The following is a 19,926-nucleotide window of genomic DNA, read 5'->3' on the forward strand; positions in this document are numbered from 1 at the left end:
TTGCCTCTATCCAGGCCATCCACCGTGGATCAAACGGCTGAATTGCTTGGCACCACTTCTTTGGCTAGTTAACAACACAATTAATTAGCGGATAAAATCAACTGTATGCTATTGATCAAATCGCTTAATACACCTAATTTGTGGTCTGATTTTTCACTGATTCCCTTTTACGTTTTTAACAATACGTAAATTTATATATAAGTCTTTAGATGTGCAATTGGCTCATGATATTATTAGTTAAGTGGTAATTAGTCTATAAGTCTTTAGATGTGCAATTGGCTCATGATATTATTAGTTAAGTGGTAATTAGTCTTGCACTTATAAATCAAAGAGATACAATACACTCCACATCTAATGAAGAAGCAACTGAGCTTGTCCCATGATCTAGCGCCGAGATATGTTGATTCCTGTCTCATCAGCAAATTTACTATGCGATTTCATCAATACTCTAGATAATTTATCTACTAATTAGGTTGTTAGCTAGTCAATGAAGTGAGGCCAAGCCATGCAGCCGTCAATTCGCGATGGATGGCCTGGATAGAGGCAACGGCAAACTTTGCCTTTGTCCACAAAGGCAGAGGATGCGCACCCGAGTAGAGTAAATCATGCACAAACACACTATATCCCCCTGTCTCAGGATAAATCAGCTCCTTAATTAGCTTTCAAATAATGCCTTTAACTAATTATGTACTAATGAATCGTTCCGTTTTATGTGTAAAAGAATTAGTTCCTAACCTTTTATGAAGAACATGACCTAACATTGTTATCGAATCCCCTCTCCCCTCCAATCACAAAGGGGTAAAGAAAACCATTGGTATGCAAAAGTTGCACAGGTTAAGTGACCGATAAGTCATAGTAGATGAGCGAAGCAACCAATTATAATTTACGAGATTAGTAACAATTTAAAACATTGTTACAAAAATACTATAATAAAATAACAAAATTAACTCTAATTTTGAGTTTTTAAATTGGAAAGTTTGCTGATGTCGGTAATTGAGCAAGCAGACGACAAAAGCCGCAATCTCGAAGATTTAATCTAGTAACCAGTAAGAAATATTACTAGTAAAAATCCTATAAAAACATTTTACCACAGTAATAATATTATTCTCTTATAGCATGGGAAAGTTGGGAGAAGCATGCATGCAATCCAAAGAAAAAAAAAGGAAAGGAGCTAGCAGCAGGAAAGATGACCTTCACATGGCCAATCATCCTCCCATGACTGATGACCTGTGTGTAATCACACGGCAGTGCAATGTCAGCCATTATCGCCTACTATACTGAAATGAAAAGGCTGCAAGGAGGCCTAAAAAGAGCAAACAAACAAGCCCCATGTCACTCAAAGGTCTTGTTTCCTGCCTCCCATCCAAACCACCACCTTCCTTCTCTCCCATGCCCACACCAAACCAAATCAAATTAATCATTCTCTCATCTTTTTCTTCATCCTACTGTACATGAAAAAGAAACCGAATTCTCTGAGCTTAAATAAATTTTCTGCCATTCTTCTGTCAGCTTTACCTTTTATTGAACTGGTCGACACATACAACTCAATATTGTATCCGAAATCAAAAGATTTGAGGAATTTCGGTTGACGCTTGTTTGGCTGGTCGTTGTTCAATTGTCTTGTAACTAGAGCTTGAATTTAAAATTTAAATCTTAATTTTAGAGCTGATTTTAATTATAAGAGTCCTATCTCAAATTATTTTTGTCATTCATTTTCTATAAGACCAAGCTCAACTAATAACTTTTGGGGTTAGACTAGTCAGTACATGTAACTCCTAGCTTAATATCACGTTTATGTATATCCTCCCAACTCATAGCTTAAACAAAGAAAAACTCGCTAGCTAGACTAGGAGCAAGAGTCTTTTCTATATCTTTTTGCGTCCTTTTCGGATAATGGGTGCAAGTGCGATTGTTTCTATATTGGACTTAAAAAAATAATGGGTGCAAGTGCAGAGGCAAGTTTGGCAATTAAGAAAGTTGAGATTTTTAAAATGGAGGGAGGCAGAATGTGTGGTTCAGGCATGACCAAACTTGGAAACAATCTGTCGGCTTTGATTTGCTTTAGTTGATGTGTGGATTATTTTAAGCTTTCTCAGGCAGAAAGGTGGTTAGGCTGCTGAAGCAACAACAACAACAACCGGTGTTTGGTGATAATTAAACCTGTTCTATTCATACAGCACTCAACAACAGTATTATAACGCATTCATCAGAAGAAGAAGGGAAAAAAAATCTGCTACTATTCCTGAGGGAAAAAAAATATACCCCACCTGTTTTAAAATAACTGACATTGATACTATTCTCTTTTAAACTTTAACCACTTATCTTTTTTCCTAATATTACAAACACTACAAATGATATCATGTTATTAAAGCGAGGTAAAACTTTTATTCACTTATAGTCCAACAATTTGAGAGCAATTAATGGTCAAAAATTAAATGAAAAATAGAAATTCTTGGTTATTAAGAAATGAGAGTAAACAAGTACTCTCTCTATCCCGCGAAAAACCAACTTAGTACCTAATGTTCATATATTCTAGTACTATGAGTCTAGACAAATCTAGCTGCCAACATTCGGTTCTAGATTGATTTTTTTTTGGACGGAGGGAGTATAATTGAGAAAAGGTCAAATTAATAATGGAATGGATGGTATTGCCTTGAGCTTTAAAAACACAACCTTTCACCTCAATAATTGTAGCACAAAGCACCACAAGCCCCCCTTCCATGGCAGTGCAAAAAGATCAAAGCATGCATATGGTCCCTGCAGGGCCCGGCCAACCCCCCCTTTCTTCACCATTTACTACTACTGCTCATCCTTCAAAAATGCCTGCCAGGGATTGAATGGTTGCAAGGGAAGCAGAAACCCAGCAAATAATAGCACTGCACAGTACATGAATACTACATGTACACAGTTACACACTACTCCCCTACACCATCCTTCACTACAGCCCCCAGTTGTTTCTTGCAAGTACTGAGTAACTGACTACCCCCAGTTCCTGCCCTCTTGGGCCTTGGTATTGTTGCTCCAAGATCTTTGCCACTACTCCTACTTTCCTTATTCCACTAGAAATCATATATACCTTTCTCACTCTACATAATCCCCCTCTCCTTAGAGTCTAGTTATATAGATAGACAGATCTCTATCAACTCTGAAACTAACCTCTAAGGTAATCTCGGAATCTTCAGCTCTCGTAAACAGAATAGTTAAAGACTCTTGCGAGAATCTTCTAATAAAGTCTAAGTAGCTACAGAATCCAGAAACAAACCAGTAGTAACTTACCAACCAGATACGTAACATAACATGCTGCTCCTTAGAACCTAAAGCCTTTTTTTTTCAAGGGGGGTGTAATAATGATGTGATTACGTCGCATCTAACTTGTGATGGCAATTAGTAAGCAGTAGAGGGAGAGGGGGAGAGATGTGTTTGTCCTACTAATAATGCGAGTGGTGATCTGATCTCTGCTTGCAAAAGAGACAGCCACGGAATCGAGAGTGAGGAGGCCAGCCAAGAAAAGCGACACCAGTGTGTGCGTGCGTCAACACACAGCTCAAGCTTACGCGGGAGCTAAGCTGAGCTACAGCGAGCGGCGGCGGCGGCCATGGAGTGGGATCTCAAGATGCCGCCGGCGGCGAGCTGGGAGCTAGCCGACGAGCTGGAGAACAGCGGCGGCGGGGGTGTACCGGCGGCGGTATCGTCGTCATCGGCTGCGGTTGGTGGCGGCGTCAATGCGGGGGGTGGTGGCAGGCAGGAGTGCTCGGTCGACCTCAAGCTCGGCGGGTTGGGGGAGTTCGGCGGCGGCGGCGCGCAGCCGCGGGTCGCCGTGGCGGGCGAGCCGGCCAAGGGGAAGGGGCCAGCGGCCGCCGCCACGGGAGCAGCAGCAGCAGCGTCGTCGGCGCCGGCGAAGCGGCCGCGCGGTGCGGCGGCGGCGGGGCAGCAGCAGTGCCCGTCGTGCGCGGTGGACGGGTGCAAGGAGGACCTGAGCAAGTGCCGCGACTACCATCGCCGGCACAAGGTGTGCGAGGCCCACTCCAAGACCCCCCTCGTCGTCGTCTCCGGCCGCGAGATGCGCTTCTGCCAGCCGTGCAGCAGGTAACCCCCCCCCCCCCCCCCCCACCCAGGGGCTCCTTCCTTCCCGCCAAATTCACTGCAAAACAAAAAAAAAATCGTAGCCCAAAACACCCCAAGACGTCATGGCAATTCGCATCAAGAACTGCATATATCAATTTCTCCACTTCTTTTCAGCGTCACTGTCTCTGATCATTCTCTTTGCTGAACAAAAGAAAAAGAAGATAAGCAAGAGTTTTTCTCTTTTTTTTGCTCCTTTTTTTTTTGGCTTTGCACAATCTCTTCTTGCTTCCAGTTGCAACTGACCATTGTGCAGTACATGCATCTGCATCTACTGATTCTAATTTCTACGCTACTTCGGATCAAAATTAATTCAGTACTGCAAAGCACAATTTCATTGATCCATTTCATCCAGCCTCGGACTTTGTTCATCATCATCTATCTGTCTCTTACTTCCTTTCCATTGGGAGCATACTATCCGGCTGTCTCGTTTCAGGGACGCACAGCTTTGCCTTTAATGGCATGCCTTTTCAGCCTTCCCTCATGCTATCCTTTAGCTCGGCAACTCGTATTACCCCAAATTATTACCTCTTTGCTCGCCTTTAGATTTATTACTATCATCTTTTCTTTTCTTTTTTATATCTCTTCTTCACCAGTAGCTGCACTGTTTTTGCACTGCTCAAGAGCAAAGCAGCTGCTGTAGTTGTTCAGTGTTTGTTGCTTACTGAGAAAAAAAAGTGATAGAGACAGAAAAAAAAGTGAGGGAGAGAAAAAAAAAAAAACAGAACTGACGCCTGAATCTCATCAGCCAGAGATCACATTAGGCAATTTACCACCAGACTGTTATGATATTATTTTCAGTGTCCTCCTGTCTGAATATGACCGTCTGCTTCCTCTAACAAGAACAATAAATCAGCACCTAGTTCAGTACTAACTAATTTTCTCATGAATAAATAAATAAATATAGTCACTGTAATTAGTGACACTACTAGCACGGTAGCACCTGGTTTAGTGGTTAACAATACTTGGTTCTTGCACTTCTCCCTGTCGATGTTTTTTCGCGTGGGGGCTAGCTATCGATTGATTGATTCCTCAACTATGGCATCGAAACTGGAAGAACATATGCATACTGGGACACACACCCTGCTTGCTTTCTGAATTTCTGATTTCTCCTCAAGGCAGCTGGCCTACCACATATATCTGACTGAGCTGTGCTGCTTCTTGCCATGAGAGCTAAGCTACCTTAGCTTAGCTACTACTACCACTTACTACGCCGTCTGTTTTGGAAGGGAAAGGCAGATGTGGATGCCCAAACCTAGAAAGATGGTTGTACCACTGAAAGAGAGAGTTTGTGGATGTGATCTGCACTAAAGCACCCCTGTACAGGGAAAGGACCATGTAGCCCTACTACAAGTTCACCATTTACACCTCTGTTCCTAAGGTTGGGCCACACATATATGAAGCTTTTAATGTCTCGGTTTGTTGGAAAGGGTTTTGCATTGCCATTACAAGCCAGCACAGTGGATACAGATAGCCAGGGTGCTCTCTATTGGAGAAGAAAAAAAATGGAGCCCTGAACACCCTGATTGGATCTCACTATTGCATGAAAGAATGATGAGATTTCTTGTCTTATAATTTTTAAAGATTTTTTTTCTAAAGTCAGTCTTAGTTACATTCATTTGTTATATTCCAGTTTCAGACTTATTGGTACTAGGTTCTGTGAGATCTTTTTTTTTTTTTACATCGTTTGAGTATCATAGGGTGATTCAGTACCACCTTGACCCCTGTTTTTATCAGAGCTCTAAACTTCTAACACCACTTCTAACTTTTGAGCTAGTCTTCTAACCTTGCTGTTTTCTGAACAAAGATGTATACTCAAGATTGGTCATAGATGGAGATATTCTGTGAACAGAACTAACATAATAGCACCAAATTAGTCAGACATACTCTTTACAAAATTACTTTGGAGTTTGTTGTCCACTCCTTGAACTAGTACAATATTGTCCTACTGAATGCCTTCCTGCCTTTCAACTTGAAAGTTCCCTATTTTATCTGTTAGTTCTTTTATAAAATGTAACTGCACATTGTCAGAAGGATTTGCATCTTATTTCACTTTGCGCCAGTTTTAAGTAATACATGGTATATTGGCATAAGACCAGACTCTACCATTTTTTATCTTGCAGAGACATAGCAAACAACTAAGTACTTTTTATTGTGGTGTGCTCCTTTACACAGTAGCACAACTTGTAGGATGCTTATGTGATTGTCTCATCAATTATTCTCTTTATCTTTAAAAAGAGAATGATACAAAAAATCTCTTTATCTGAGAATACACATTACCCAGTGGGGACAGTCTTTCAATGATTTGATTACTTCGTCAGTGTTTGCAAACTGGGAAGATCATTATGCTGCTGCATGCAGACTTTATAAATTAAGTGATCTTCAGAGTCAGAACAAGATGTTAGCTTTCTATACCTATGGATCCACATCCACTGTATTGTGGTCCATGTACAAGTGGGGTTAAAATATTTTTCTGCCGTTGACAGAACTTCAGTTCAATAAATTTATCTAAGATGAAGTATCCAAGCACGGAAAGAGCTAATTAACTGATGAAATTCCTGTGGTCCCTTGTGTTGGTATATGAGTATTCTAAGAGAGAATATGGAGACAGTATATTAAATTATTCTGAGAATACTTATCCTGACGTTTCTTTAGTGAGAACTGTGGTGCATCGTTACAAAACTTCAGATCATGTTTCAGGAGTATTTTATCATGTAAGAATTTTAAAAAGACGTACATCCTAGGTACAGTCATTTCTTAAGGTTTCATGGTACTGAATGATTAAATTACTTCTTCTGGATTGGGTTTCAAGCATCATTTGGCTAATTTCAATGCAGTTAAATGATCATAAGCTTTTCTTTCTTCAGGTTTCACTTGCTTCAGGAGTTTGATGAGGCCAAGCGCAGCTGTAGAAAGCGACTAGATGGGCACAACCGTCGCCGCAGGAAGCCACAGCCAGATCCCATGAACTCTGCAAGTTATCTTGCAAGCCAACAAGGTATTTTCTTGTTTATTATTACCACTCTATGATATCGCAGTTCATATAAGATTAACTGGGATATAGTCATTCAGACTTCCTAACTATTGTTAGACTAGGAAAAAAACTATGAAACATGCTAATAGCATAGATAAGTCATGGTAAAAAAAAAGTAAAAGAAAATGAAACTGTGGTTAAAAAAAAACGCAAATATTAGGGAATGACCTAATATCAAATAATTAGAAGGAGTGAGGCTTCGAACCCAGGTCGTCTAGCCCATCACCTTTTGAAGCTAGCCAGAAAACCCCTGGGCGTTTCTCAGAACTGTGGTTCAGCTATGACTCTGTTCTTTCAATCCTGACATCTTGTAACATGTAATGCATTCTAGTATACATCTAATGCATTGAACCATATCTTATGTACTAATTTGTGCTGATATATCAAACATCGCATCAAAATTCAGGGGCAAGATTCTCACCGTTCGCGACGCCGAGACCGGAGGCAAGCTGGACAGGGATGATCAAAACCGAGGAGAGCCCATACTACACGCACCACCAAATCCCTCTTGGCATCAGCAGCAGGCAGCAGCATTTCGTTGGCTCCACCTCTGACGGCGGCCGCCGCTTCCCTTTCCTCCAGGAAGGCGAGATCAGCTTCGGCACCGGCGCCGGCGCCGGCGGCGTGCCAATGGATCAGGCAGCAGCTGCTGCTGCTGCTTCAGTGTGCCAGCCACTTCTGAAGACGGTAGCTCCTCCTCCTCCTCCTCATGGCGGCGGCGGCAGCGGCGGCGGCAAGATGTTCTCCGATGGTGGGTTGACACAAGTGCTCGACTCCGATTGTGCTCTCTCTCTTCTGTCAGCTCCGGCGAACTCCACGGCCATCGACGTCGGCGGTGGCCGGGTGGTCGTCCAGCCGACCGAGCACATCCCCATGGCGCAGCCTCTCATCTCTGGCCTTCAGTTCGGCGGCGGCGGCGGCAGCTCAGCCTGGTTCGCGGCGCGGCCGCATCATCAGGCGGCCACCGGCGCCGCCGCCACCGCCGTCGTCGTCTCGACGGCCGGTTTCTCCTGCCCGGTGGTGGAGAGCGAGCAGCTGAACACAGTCCTGAGCTCCAATGACAATGAGATGAACTACAATGGGATGTTTCACGTCGGCGGCGAAGGCTCATCGGATGGCACGTCGTCGTCTCTGCCGTTCTCATGGCAGTAGTTTTTTCAGTAACTGTATGTTGCTGCCTTAGTTTCAGTAGAGTTGGTTCTTCATTTCTTTTCAGTGATCAAATTATTGTTTCTGTTCTTTTCTGCCATGGTAAGTTCCTTTTTTTTTTCTTCTTCTTGCCTTCATTTGAGTTAATTACAGCATTGATTTGTGTGAACAAAATTCATCATAAATCAGTTCCTCGCGAGATCATTGGTCTCAACATGATGGTGCCAAGTGAGAACTGCAGTATTGTGCAGTTTTCAGTTTTGAGTCTAAGTTGTATAAACTTGCAGTTGGAGTATTATGCTCTAGTATTAATCTACTATCAGACAAGATAAGATCACTGATTAATTCACCCCTGACCTGATCCATCTTGTGCACACGTCGGCCAGCAGCGGAATTGAGCTTCTGGATCAGATCTTAGGCATCGTTTGGAACAGAGAAGTTTCAAAGATTTATGAAGAATTTGAATTAAATTCAGTATAGAATGCATGATTGTGAAAAGTACAATAATATGAAAAATAAAGGATTGAGATATCATGATTTAATAATTTATTGAATACTCCATGTAACAAACCCATAGTAATTGTCCAAAGTAGATGTTGGGATAGAAGGAAAAATACAGAAAACTTATGATTGTACGGTGATTTGATGGAGAGAAAAGGGAGAGAGAAAGAGACAACTTGTAGTGCAACCCTAAAAGGAATTTGAATGAATATAGTTAGAACTTTTGTGGTAGAAATTTCTTCTAAAAATGTGGAGCAACTTTTTCCTATCCTACAAAATTCCTTCAAATCAGTCCTACATAACCTTTCCAAAATTTCACAAGAAATGAAATAAGCATACCATTCCATCTTGTGCACACGTCCCCCAGTAGCGAAATTGAGTTTCTAGGTCAGATCTTGAGCCTCGCTGGAACGGAGAAATTTTAAAGATTTATAAAGGATTTAAATTAAATCTAGCATAGAACGTATGAATATTAAAAGAAATATAGAAATAAGGAAAACATAGGATTGTGATACCATGATTTAATAATTTAATGAGTCCATGAAACAAACCCATGGTAATTGCCCAAAATAGATGTTTGGATAGCTTAGAAAAAAAATACAGAAAATTAAGATTTTACGGTGATTAGTTGGAGAGAGAAGGGAGAGACATAAGTTGCATCGCAATTCTCAAACGAAGTCGAAAAATATGAGGTTAGATTTTATTCTAGAATTCCTCTAAAATACGGACGACGAAATTACTTTGAATCAATCCAACAAATCTACATAGGAATTACTCTTTCGGACTCAAACTCCTCAATTTTTTCCCACTTAAAAATCCTTCGCCCTAATTAAAGTTCACCCGTTACAAATGGAGAGCGATCGAGCTCTCAACTAGCCTAATTCAAGAGGTGATGAAGAAAAATGGCAGAGAAAAAGAAGAAGAAGAAGAAGAAGAAGCCGCAATCACTCCTAGTCCTTACAAGGTTCTGCCGCCGTGGTGAGGCCAATGGCACATACTTTCAGGCTTCAGCCCACCAAATGGAGACGCCATACGGCCTATGCTGTTCCAGGCCCAAATTACACCGGCTAAACCCCATACGGCCCATACATATACCATTCCTGGTCCAAAACCGGTGGGTTCCCGAGTAGGGAATCGGACACGGCCCGACTCAAACACACGCACTCTCCAAGTCTCGAGCTCCACGACGACGACGACGACGATGACGATGGCGCACAGGGCAGGGGCAGGCAGGTCACATGTGGTGGTGAATGGTGATGGCCATCCATCCATCCACCAATGAAAAGGCGAGTCGTGGTAAAGAAGACGGATGGACGGATGGATGGGCATGGGCGGCGAGCGATGGACGCGACGCGACCCATCCTGGTTTCCCGAAACGCGCTACGCTGCCGAGCATCTAGGGTTTCCCACCCGGTACGACCTTGCCGAAAATGGCACCCACTCACCATCTCCATCCTTTTAATCCCCTTCCTCCACCTCGCTTGCTTTCTTGCAGTGGTGGTGGTGGTGGTGGTGAGATCTAGCTTGGTTGGTTGGTTGCAGCTGGAGATCGATCGGGATGGGGAGGGGTCGGGTGGAGCTGAAGAGGATCGAGAACAAGATCAACCGGCAGGTGACGTTCGCCAAGCGCAGGAATGGCCTGCTCAAGAAGGCGTACGAGCTCTCCGTCCTCTGCGACGCCGAGGTCGCCCTCATCATCTTCTCCAACCGCGGCAAGCTCTACGAGTTCTGCAGCACCCAGAGGTTCATTTCATTTCCTAGCTACTCTAATCCATCCATCAAACCCACATCACATCACACTTCAATTTCGCAAGCTTAATTAGCCACCCTTTCGATTGGATCTGTCCTGTCCAGATCTGTTCATGCATCATCAAAAGCTAGCTGCATCTGCCTTTTGCCCGGAATTCCAGCTGCATGCTATGCCGGCTTGATTTCTGCATACGATCTTTTGACAAGAAACGAGCTGTGGCGTGTTCAACCGCACGCTACCTAGCTAGCTAGATTGCTCTTGCTTCCGTGGGTTTTCACGCCGGGATAGATCTGGGCAATATCCTGGGTTTAGGGTTTTGCTTCCTGGTCCGTGTGGTAGATCGGTGCACATCTTTAGTTTGCCAGTTGGTTTCCTTCTCCGATCTGTCCGTCTTACGTGCGATTTCTTCATGTGTGGTCTCGGAACTCGCAAAGGAACTGAAAAGTTTGCTTATTTACGACCTTTTCTTCTGGATCTGCAAGGTTCTTTGTTTCCCTTAGCTAAATCCTTAAAAGAAGTAGTCCAATATATACTTCCATGCATAATATTGCAAAATAAATGATGGTTTGTTGATAACCAAAGTAAAGAGACATAAAAACTAACTAGAGACTTTTTTTTTCAAAAAAAAAAAAGAAGAATCTTGTCTACTGTGTTATATATCAGTAGTATATATACAGAGATCAACGGCTTCAGTCTACTAATCAAACAATATAATCTCATAGGGGGACTTGCAAGAACCATATGTTCCATTTCTGAATGTATTTTAAGCTAGAATGCATGACAACGAAAAAAGGGCATTGTGGTAGTAAATGTGCCATGCCCCTATTGTAGATCTTAATCATCGTTAATCTCTCCTTCTTGTGATCCCATGCATGCACTAATTTTAATTAATTCCTCATGTCTTTTGAACTTTGTAGCATGACTAAAACGCTTGAGAAGTATCAGAAATGCAGTTACGCAGGACCCGAAACAGCTGTCCAAAATAGAGAAAGTGAGGTAATTATTAATTGTGTTCATTAATTACACCCATTATTATGCAGCAAACTAATTTTGGTTTGACCACATAAGTGTTTTCTCACATGTAACATTACTTTTCTACTACCATAATAGCATGTGCATATGAAGGAGATGGTTTGCAATTGCAATATGTTATATACATATGTCCTACACATGCATTTTCAAAACATCGAATTAATGGTCAACTATTTTGTTTCTTTCAGCAATTGAAAGCTAGCCGCAATGAATACCTCAAACTGAAGGCAAGGGTTGAAAATTTACAACGGACTCAAAGGCAAGTTATGATGCATTTTCACTGATAAGCTTCTCTCTTGATGATGCTTTTAGGTTTGCATTTAGACGATTTTATGCAAGAGCGGTTTTGTACCACAAAAATATGATTTTCGATGTCATAGCGCTGCAAGAATGATGTGAATAAACTCATAGTATTTCTTTTTATAGTGCTGTCGTTATAAACAAAAAAAATATCATGTTAACAGTAATTAAATGTTGATTCCAGCTAATTGCTTGGATGTTATCAGCCTAGAGAACCTTAGGTGGGCATCCTAATTTTAAGGTATAGTAGCACAACTACTAGCTATTATAGGCGGGCTATCAATAGGTAGAATAATAAAAACAAAGCACAAACAGTGTACCATATACTCCCTCCGTCTCATAAAAAAACCAACCTAGTACTGGATGTGACATATCTTAGTACTACAAATCTAAACATAGGCTGTGTTTAGTTCGGTCCAAAGTTTGGAATTTGGTTAAAATTAGAGACGATGTGACTGAAAAGTTGTGTATGTATGAAAGGTTTGATGTGATGGAAAGTTGGAAGTTTGGAAAAAAAAACTTTGGAACTAAACACATCAATACCTTTGTTCAGATTCATTATACTAGAATGTGTCACATCTGATCCTAGATTCGTTTTTTTGGGACAGAGGGAGAAAGTCACAAGCTCATAGAATAAATCAATCATACAACTAGTATAAAGCATCTCAAATCTATTTTGTTTTATCAAAATCTAGTTGAGGACACACATATATACAATCCAGGTTCTTATAGCATTCTCACCATTAATTAATTAACCAATAGATCAAGAAATCAACTGTACTACTCAAAATTAGACAGGCAGCTGTCGACCAGCTGATAAGATCTATATATAACATGATGTATATACATGTCATTGGTAAAAAAAAATCACATACATGCATGTCATAGTAGTACTACTCGCAGGTCGTAGTTCCAACATGCAACTGCATAATGAAGAAGTACATAGTATTGAGTATTAGCTTAGCTGTTACACATGTAATAATACATCATTTTGAAACACACGCTGTAAGTTAAATTTTATTTGGAAACATTAGTAGTTAATTAACTTCATTTTTGTACTTCAATATAGTAATTGAAAGTGGAAGTCTAATTTTCATATGTACATAACTAATACTCTTCTACCCCTATGTGTGGACTATGACAGAAATTTGCTGGGTGAAGATCTTGATTCATTAGGCATAAAAGAGCTCGAGAGCCTAGAGAAGCAGCTTGATTCATCCCTGAAGCACGTCAGAACTACAAGGGTAATGATTGTTTTTGGGTGCTAGATCACAAACAAGTACCATGCATGCATGCATGTACTCCCTCTGTGAAAAAAAAAATTCCAATCCTAGTTATGACAGTGTGTACACGTGTATCTAAGTTTCTAGTTAGAATTGTGTTTTGTATTGGACGAAGGGTGTAGGTGTGTAGCACTAGTTTTTGAAGTAACACAAAGGAGTACATACACACCATATATGTTGCATGCAGATGCAATTGACTTAAATGCAGCCCTATTGTTGATCGTGTGGATAGCTACCTCACGCAATTATTAATTTCCTGCGTAAAATTTATAGGAACCCATGCATGAAAGATCTGAATTGTAAATCTTACTTGTCAATGCTTTTAATCCTCTTGTAGACAAAACATCTGGTTGACCAACTGACGGAGCTTCAGAGAAAGGTATATTTTTAAGAATTATCAATAAAAAGTGTTGATCACATTTTTCTTCCTTAGCAGTAGTAGATATTGACCCTGTTTACTTAATTTACAGGAACAAATGGTTTCTGAAGCAAATAGATGCCTTAGGAGAAAAGTAAGTTATACAACTCTTCCATCTTTCTCCTTAGGAGAAAAGCAAGTTATACAACTCTTCCATCTAAAGAAAGGTTTATTCAACTAATCATTCATGACCAAGAATCTTAAGATAAACCTCAACTGAACTATGGTGTGTTTCCTATATATATGAATTATGGAGTATATAGTCCATGATCAATATAATGCAGATATCATGGAATGGAAGCCCTGATTAATGTAGTGAAAGGGATATTGAAAATAACTGCAATGTGATATCATTTAAATTGTTTTGAAAAACTGTAGCTGGAGGAAAGCAACCATGTTCGCGGGCAGCAAGTGTGGGAGCAGGGCTGCAACTTAATTGGCTATGAACGTCAGCCTGAAGTGCAGCAGCCTCTTCACGGCGGCAATGGGTTCTTCCATCCACTTGATGCTGCTGGTGAACCCACCCTTCAGATTGGGTATGCTCATATGATCTCTTCCTATATATACTTGGAACCAATTGCCGGTCTATATATATAATCTGATCCAGGACAATATAGCTAGCTAGGCTAGTTTTTGTATATGCACACTTAATATTGTATAGATCTTTAAATAATGGCTATATTTTTTTGCTTATATATGCCTCTGAAAGTCTGAATGTGATACCTGTTTTGCAGGTACCCTGCAGAGCATCATGAGGCGATGAACAGTGCGTGCATGAACACCTACATGCCCCCATGGCTACCATGATGATGACGGGGACAATGAATTACGAAATAACAAGGATATGTGGCATATATGTGGTGCCGCATACATGCATGTATCATGGCTAGCTACTTAATTGGAGTGATGGATTTGAACTAGTTTCGTATGTAGCCTGTTTGTGTGTAACTTGTGTGAGATACTACCTTAAAAACTATCGGTGTCTGTTGAACATATTCTGCGATCAACTTTAAGCGTATTATTATCATTTTCATTCCATTCTGTTTAGTTCACTTGTACTTGCTAAATGCCTTAACTTTGCTACAGATAAAAAAAATATTACTAACTTGATAAACACAAATATATTTTTCTGGAATATGCTACTTTTTTATAGGGAATATTCACCTTATTTGATTTTATATGTGGATATACATTTACATTTATTTTTTAATATTAAAAAATTAAGGGATATTTTGTAAAAATTTTAACGGGGTAGGTGGCATGACAGATTCACTGTCGCATCCTTCCAGCCTAGCTATGTTTTTCTTGTTTCGTATTAAAGTTTTTTTAAAAAATTTCTATCGCATCATTACCATCCTTCCAGCGTACTCCCTTTATCGCATAAAAAAACAACCTAGTACCGGATGACACATCTTGATCCTATTAATCTGGACATACATATGTATAGATTTATAGTACTAAAATATGTCACATATGGTTCTAGATTTGTTTTTTATAGGACGGAGGGAGTAGCTATGTTTTTCACGTTTCGTATTAAGTTTTTTTTAAAAAAAAAAATCTTGAGAGTATCTGAGATGCTATCACATAGTAGAGTACTACTAGTAGAAACAGTACTGCATCTGCTGAAATAAATAGGGAAAAGGACACAACCAAGAGTGCGCAGCCCATGACCAGTTCCGGCCCGTGGAATCCATGTATCCAGCGAATTGGGCCGTATCTGTGCGTGGGGCGGCCCATGAATAAACTTGTGGATAAATGTAGGCCATAGTTATCGTCGTTTTCTCCATGGCCTTGCATCAAAAGACAAAAAAAAACATCATGAGTAACTCCCTGTTTAATTTAGCTTAGGATTACTATAATCTAAATTATTAGGAGTATGCCGAAACAAACAAATACTCCATTCGTCCTATAATATAAGGGATTTTGGGTGGATGCAATACATACTAATACAACAAATTTGGACATATAGACCGTCTGTCCAGATTCATTGTTGTGTCACATCACTCAAAAACCCTTATATTATAGGATGTAGGGAATAAAGATAGAGCCTTTTTAGTCCCGGTTGGAACTAAAGATAGAGCCAGGCTAGATACCAGTTGCTCCTTTATTCTTTTCTTTTCTTCATTGTTTTTAATATATTGATTTCATTCTATCCCCGTCACCAAAATCCCAAATCAATTATCACCTCCAAATCCTCAAATCGATCATCTCAAATACATCGCAACTTCTACAAAATTTATCACATATTCACATCACACACAAATCAAATACATCTCAGATCCGGATCACAAATTCTCAAAAAAAAAAAACACAAATCCCTCGCCTCGCCGGCCGCCCAGCCGCCAGCCGCCCGGCCGGCGCCGCCGCGAGGCCGCCCGGCTACATCAGCTGAAGTAGAAAATAATACGGGGGCCCATGGAATCCATGTATGCTCGTTGCAAATTGGGCTTTGGATATGCGTGGGCCGGCCCGTCGTGCTCCAAGACGGGATCACTTCCACTTCCGGCGCCGTGAACGGCATATATGATGGGACTACCAAAATGAACATTTTGAAATTTTAATAGTTATAATAATATTATAGCGTTTTATATGTAAATGTATTGTTGTCAAAAGATATTACCAATGTTTGGTAATAACAAATAAATTCATCAATTTTATCAAATAATGGTATTACTTAATATACCAGTAATATGAACTGGCCCTATTATCCCTTGTTCAATTTCTCTCCAATTGTATCAGTATCTCGATATTCTTATTTTGTCTATCTTTTCCTCTCTCTCTAGATTAAAGATATGTTCGTGCGCATCGCTGACAGTGGGTCTTGTTAGCACACTCAAACTTCAAAAAGCGTGGAAGCATACAAAACGCATGCATTATTCTACCGTAGAGTATTTGTTTCACGTCTAAAAATAAGTGTTATCCAAAATATATATTTAAGTTAACTCTGTTTATTAACATGCTTGATTTATTCTATAATTGTATTGATAATCTATTATAATATTTTCTTCATCCTATTGAGTTGGACGTATTACTTTTGTCACAAAGACTAAGAAATTAACTCATGTTGCATGTAAAAAAAAATAAGAAGTATATACAAACACCCAACGATGAGAAATATGATTTTTGTGTTCCGATCAAACATTTATTTTTTTAAGTCTTACAAACATGAAGACTAGAAATATAATTAACTTATTTAAAAGAAAAGTAAAATATAGAAAAGGGACAAGGTGAAAAAACTCATGAGGAGGTATAGTAAAAGGAAAAAGTATGAATCCCCCCACCCGAACTATCACGGTCAACCGAATTATCCCCCAAACTAAAAAACCAGACATTTCACACCATAAACTTATAAAATCGGACAAATTACCCCCTGCTCCAAACCAAAACGGTTTCGATCCTACGTGTCGTACATGTGGCGTTAACGTGGAAATCCAATCAAAAAAAAATAAAAAATATCGTGGCCCCGCATGTCAAACGGGGTAAACTAAAATCTCTCCTCTTTCTTCTCTCTGGCGCGCGGCGAGATTGGGGAGGACACGACGCGATAGGGCCATACTCCTCCGCCGCATGGCGGAGCCAGAGGGGTAGAGCCGCCGGCGAGGGCGACGGGAAGGTGAGGGGATTGGAATGGAGGCGACAGTGATAGAGCGGTGAAGCGGAGGCGGCGGAGGAGCAACCGGGTGGGGCGACGACAGTCGACGGGGATGACGGGGATAGGCAGCGAACTCGTCGCTATAGCCCATCGCTTCCAATGCCCTCCTCGGTGCCACCCGCCAAGTCCTCCCCGCCTGAGCTAAGAAGGAAAGAGAGAGAGAGAGAGAGAAAGAGGGAGGCTATGGATCCCCTTGACTCCTCGTCAGAACGGAGAAGAGGGCTATCTCACCATCGTCTCCAGGGAAGGGAGCACCAGCTGCGCCGTGGCCACCACCTGGAAGGACAACCTCGATGACGCCCGCTGCCCCACCTGAGCAGAGGGCTCGTCGCCATAGAAGTGGAGCTCGAGAGGGCAGCAGACTCATCGTCGTAGCCCGCTGCCTTCAACGCCCTCCACAGCGCCGCCCGCCGCGCCCTCCCCGCATTCCGCTCCTGCCCCCATGCACCGACCGCCTGTCCGCCACCCACCGCCCGTCGCCGCGCACCGCCCTGTCCCAGCGCCCCCGCACACCGCCCGTCCACACCGACCATCTGCCCGCCTCGCCCACTGCCATGCGTCGATCTCCCCTTCCACCACCATCTCCATCACCATGCCGTTGCCCCGTCGCGCCCGCCGGCGCTCGCCCCAGCCGCTTGCGACCTAGCCGCGGCCGTGGCCGCTGCCGTCGCTCGCGCCGCCGCCCACCTCTTGCCCTTGCACTACCCGTGAGAGAGAGAGGGAGGGGGAAGGAGAGGTATGACAGGTGGGTCTCATATTTTTTTTTAGAAAGAAAATATTGACTGGATTGCCACGCATACGCTACGTAGGATAGGATTGGGTCGTGGGGGGTAATTCGTCCGGTATTAAAAGTTTAGGGTAAATGATGTCTGTTTTTTGGGTTCAGGGGTAACTCGGTCGACCGCGAAAGTTTAGGGAGGTAATTCGTATTTTTTTTTCCATAGTAGAACCAAGTACGTCGTGTACTTTTTTTTTTTTTTGAGAACACGTTGTGTACTGAATGCGAGTCGCTAGTCCAAAGCTTTATCCAACCGAGCAGTAGTAGAGTCTACTAGAGTTAAGTGCTGACTGATGAGGACCAGCAAAAACACCATGGCGCCCTGAGTAGGAGTACTACGGTGTACTACCAGCTTAAAACCACGATGCAACAACGTACCCTGTTCTCTCTCTGCTTTGAATCCAGACCAGGACCGTGCCTGTGTGAGCCTGTCCGACTCAACCAATCGTGTGGCCTTACGTGCATGGTGCAGCTGCAGGACTTATCGTTTTATTATTTATTTTTTTCTAACAGCACCAGCAAAAAGGCGCGCATGCAGTAATTAATTAATTAACTAACTCACCCCATGTAAAAACCGTTTTAATTATTTGGGCAAGTTCCGATCTCCTATCTTTCGTTTTCGACGTGCATATTTTACAAACTATTAAACAATATACTTTTAATATACTTTTAATAAGCTTGTACTAAAAAATTGCTTTTTTAGCTTTACGTAATTAATAATGTACTATCTAAAAGAAAGTGAAATAGACTGAAATGATCTGAAGAAATAAACCAGGGAGGTGAAGCAGGATTTAGAACACTCTATAACTTCACTCCAAACTCTCTCGTAAAGGTAGATTGAGGAGTTGGAACCCTACGCTAAAGATAGTTTTTGGTGATAGTTTTCTAGTTGTAGATTTAAAAAATATTTACCGAGTTAGAAAAATGTCCACGTCTCACCGTGTGTTTTCAATGATTATACACGTATTTAGAGACATCCACGTCCGTATTTTCAGTGATTATACCTGTATTAATTTAGAGGCATCCACGTCTGTATGGTCCGTCCTTTAATTTTAGTGACCATAATTGTGGAAGTAATTATTACTCAAACAAATTTTGAGGAGCGTTTCTTTGTAACTCGAGACACCACGTTCAGTACACACAGACGATGTACAGCCGCCATGCTTCGCTACCAAAAAACAAAAAGAATATCTCAAAAGAATAAAAATAGTGTTATTTCCGAAATGATAAAAATGACTTGGACGAGTTCATCGTTACGCTTATATTTACAGTTATCCGCGTACGGCTTAATGGCTTATTAACGAACGAAAAATAAAGGGACTATCTATATTCATTCATGTCGCCATATTTTTTATTAAAAAAATAATTACCATGTATGTTGTAAGTACCTAAATTACATGTGTAATTTGAGTACAGTATATTTACAATGTACTGAGTCACTAAAATTACATTATGTTACATTACATAATATAATTTTAGTGTATTTATAATGTAAATAGAGATATCATTATGAATTCAATGGGAACTAATGTATAAATCACAGCAAGCAGCAAAGGTGCACGCGTGCAAGCATAAGTACTACAAACTAGTGCATGCACGCATGATGGCAAAACGGTCTTCCACAAATCTAAAAGGAAATCTGAGGGCTAAAAAACTGACCGTAATTAGAGAAAATCTATGGCATCATAATTATAGCACATCCGAAAATAAATTATCGATAAAATTTTTATATACATGTCTTTTGGTTTAATTTTTTTAAAAAAACTATGATAAAAAAACTATAAAAACGATTTTGCTATTTTACGGCGATAGATTTTTTTTATTTTATCTTTCAGTTTGTCGTCCATAATATCATGCATCAAGATTCATGTTTTTTTTAACCCAACTTAAAATTATACTCCCTTCGT

At 41.0% G+C, this 19,926-nt stretch overlaps 2 protein-coding genes across 2 annotated transcripts; both read left to right on the forward strand.

Moving 5' to 3' along the window:
- Window positions 1-2,868: 2,868 nt before the first annotated feature.
- LOC4346133 (squamosa promoter-binding-like protein 16) lies at window positions 2,869-8,572 on the forward strand. Its single transcript, NM_001422652.1, is given in 3 exon segments — window positions 2,869-4,086; window positions 6,990-7,120; window positions 7,563-8,572. Coding segments are annotated over 3 exon segments (1,368 nt in total). The 5' UTR covers window positions 2,869-3,595; the 3' UTR covers window positions 8,309-8,572.
- Window positions 8,573-10,126: 1,554 nt separating this feature from the next.
- On the forward strand, window positions 10,127-14,595 carry LOC4346134 (MADS-box transcription factor 7-like). Its single transcript, NM_001403666.1, has 8 exons — window positions 10,127-10,549; window positions 11,474-11,552; window positions 11,777-11,847; window positions 13,033-13,132; window positions 13,509-13,550; window positions 13,642-13,683; window positions 13,968-14,125; window positions 14,324-14,595. Exons 1-8 carry the CDS (start codon window positions 10,365-10,367, stop codon window positions 14,394-14,396), a joined length of 750 nt encoding a protein of 249 aa, NP_001390595.1. The 5' UTR covers window positions 10,127-10,364; the 3' UTR covers window positions 14,397-14,595.
- The last annotated feature ends 5,331 nt before the right edge of the window (window positions 14,596-19,926 follow it).

This window comes from Oryza sativa, chromosome 8 (assembly GCF_034140825.1).
Source record: "Oryza sativa Japonica Group chromosome 8, ASM3414082v1".
NCBI lineage: Eukaryota > Viridiplantae > Streptophyta > Magnoliopsida > Poales > Poaceae > Oryza > Oryza sativa.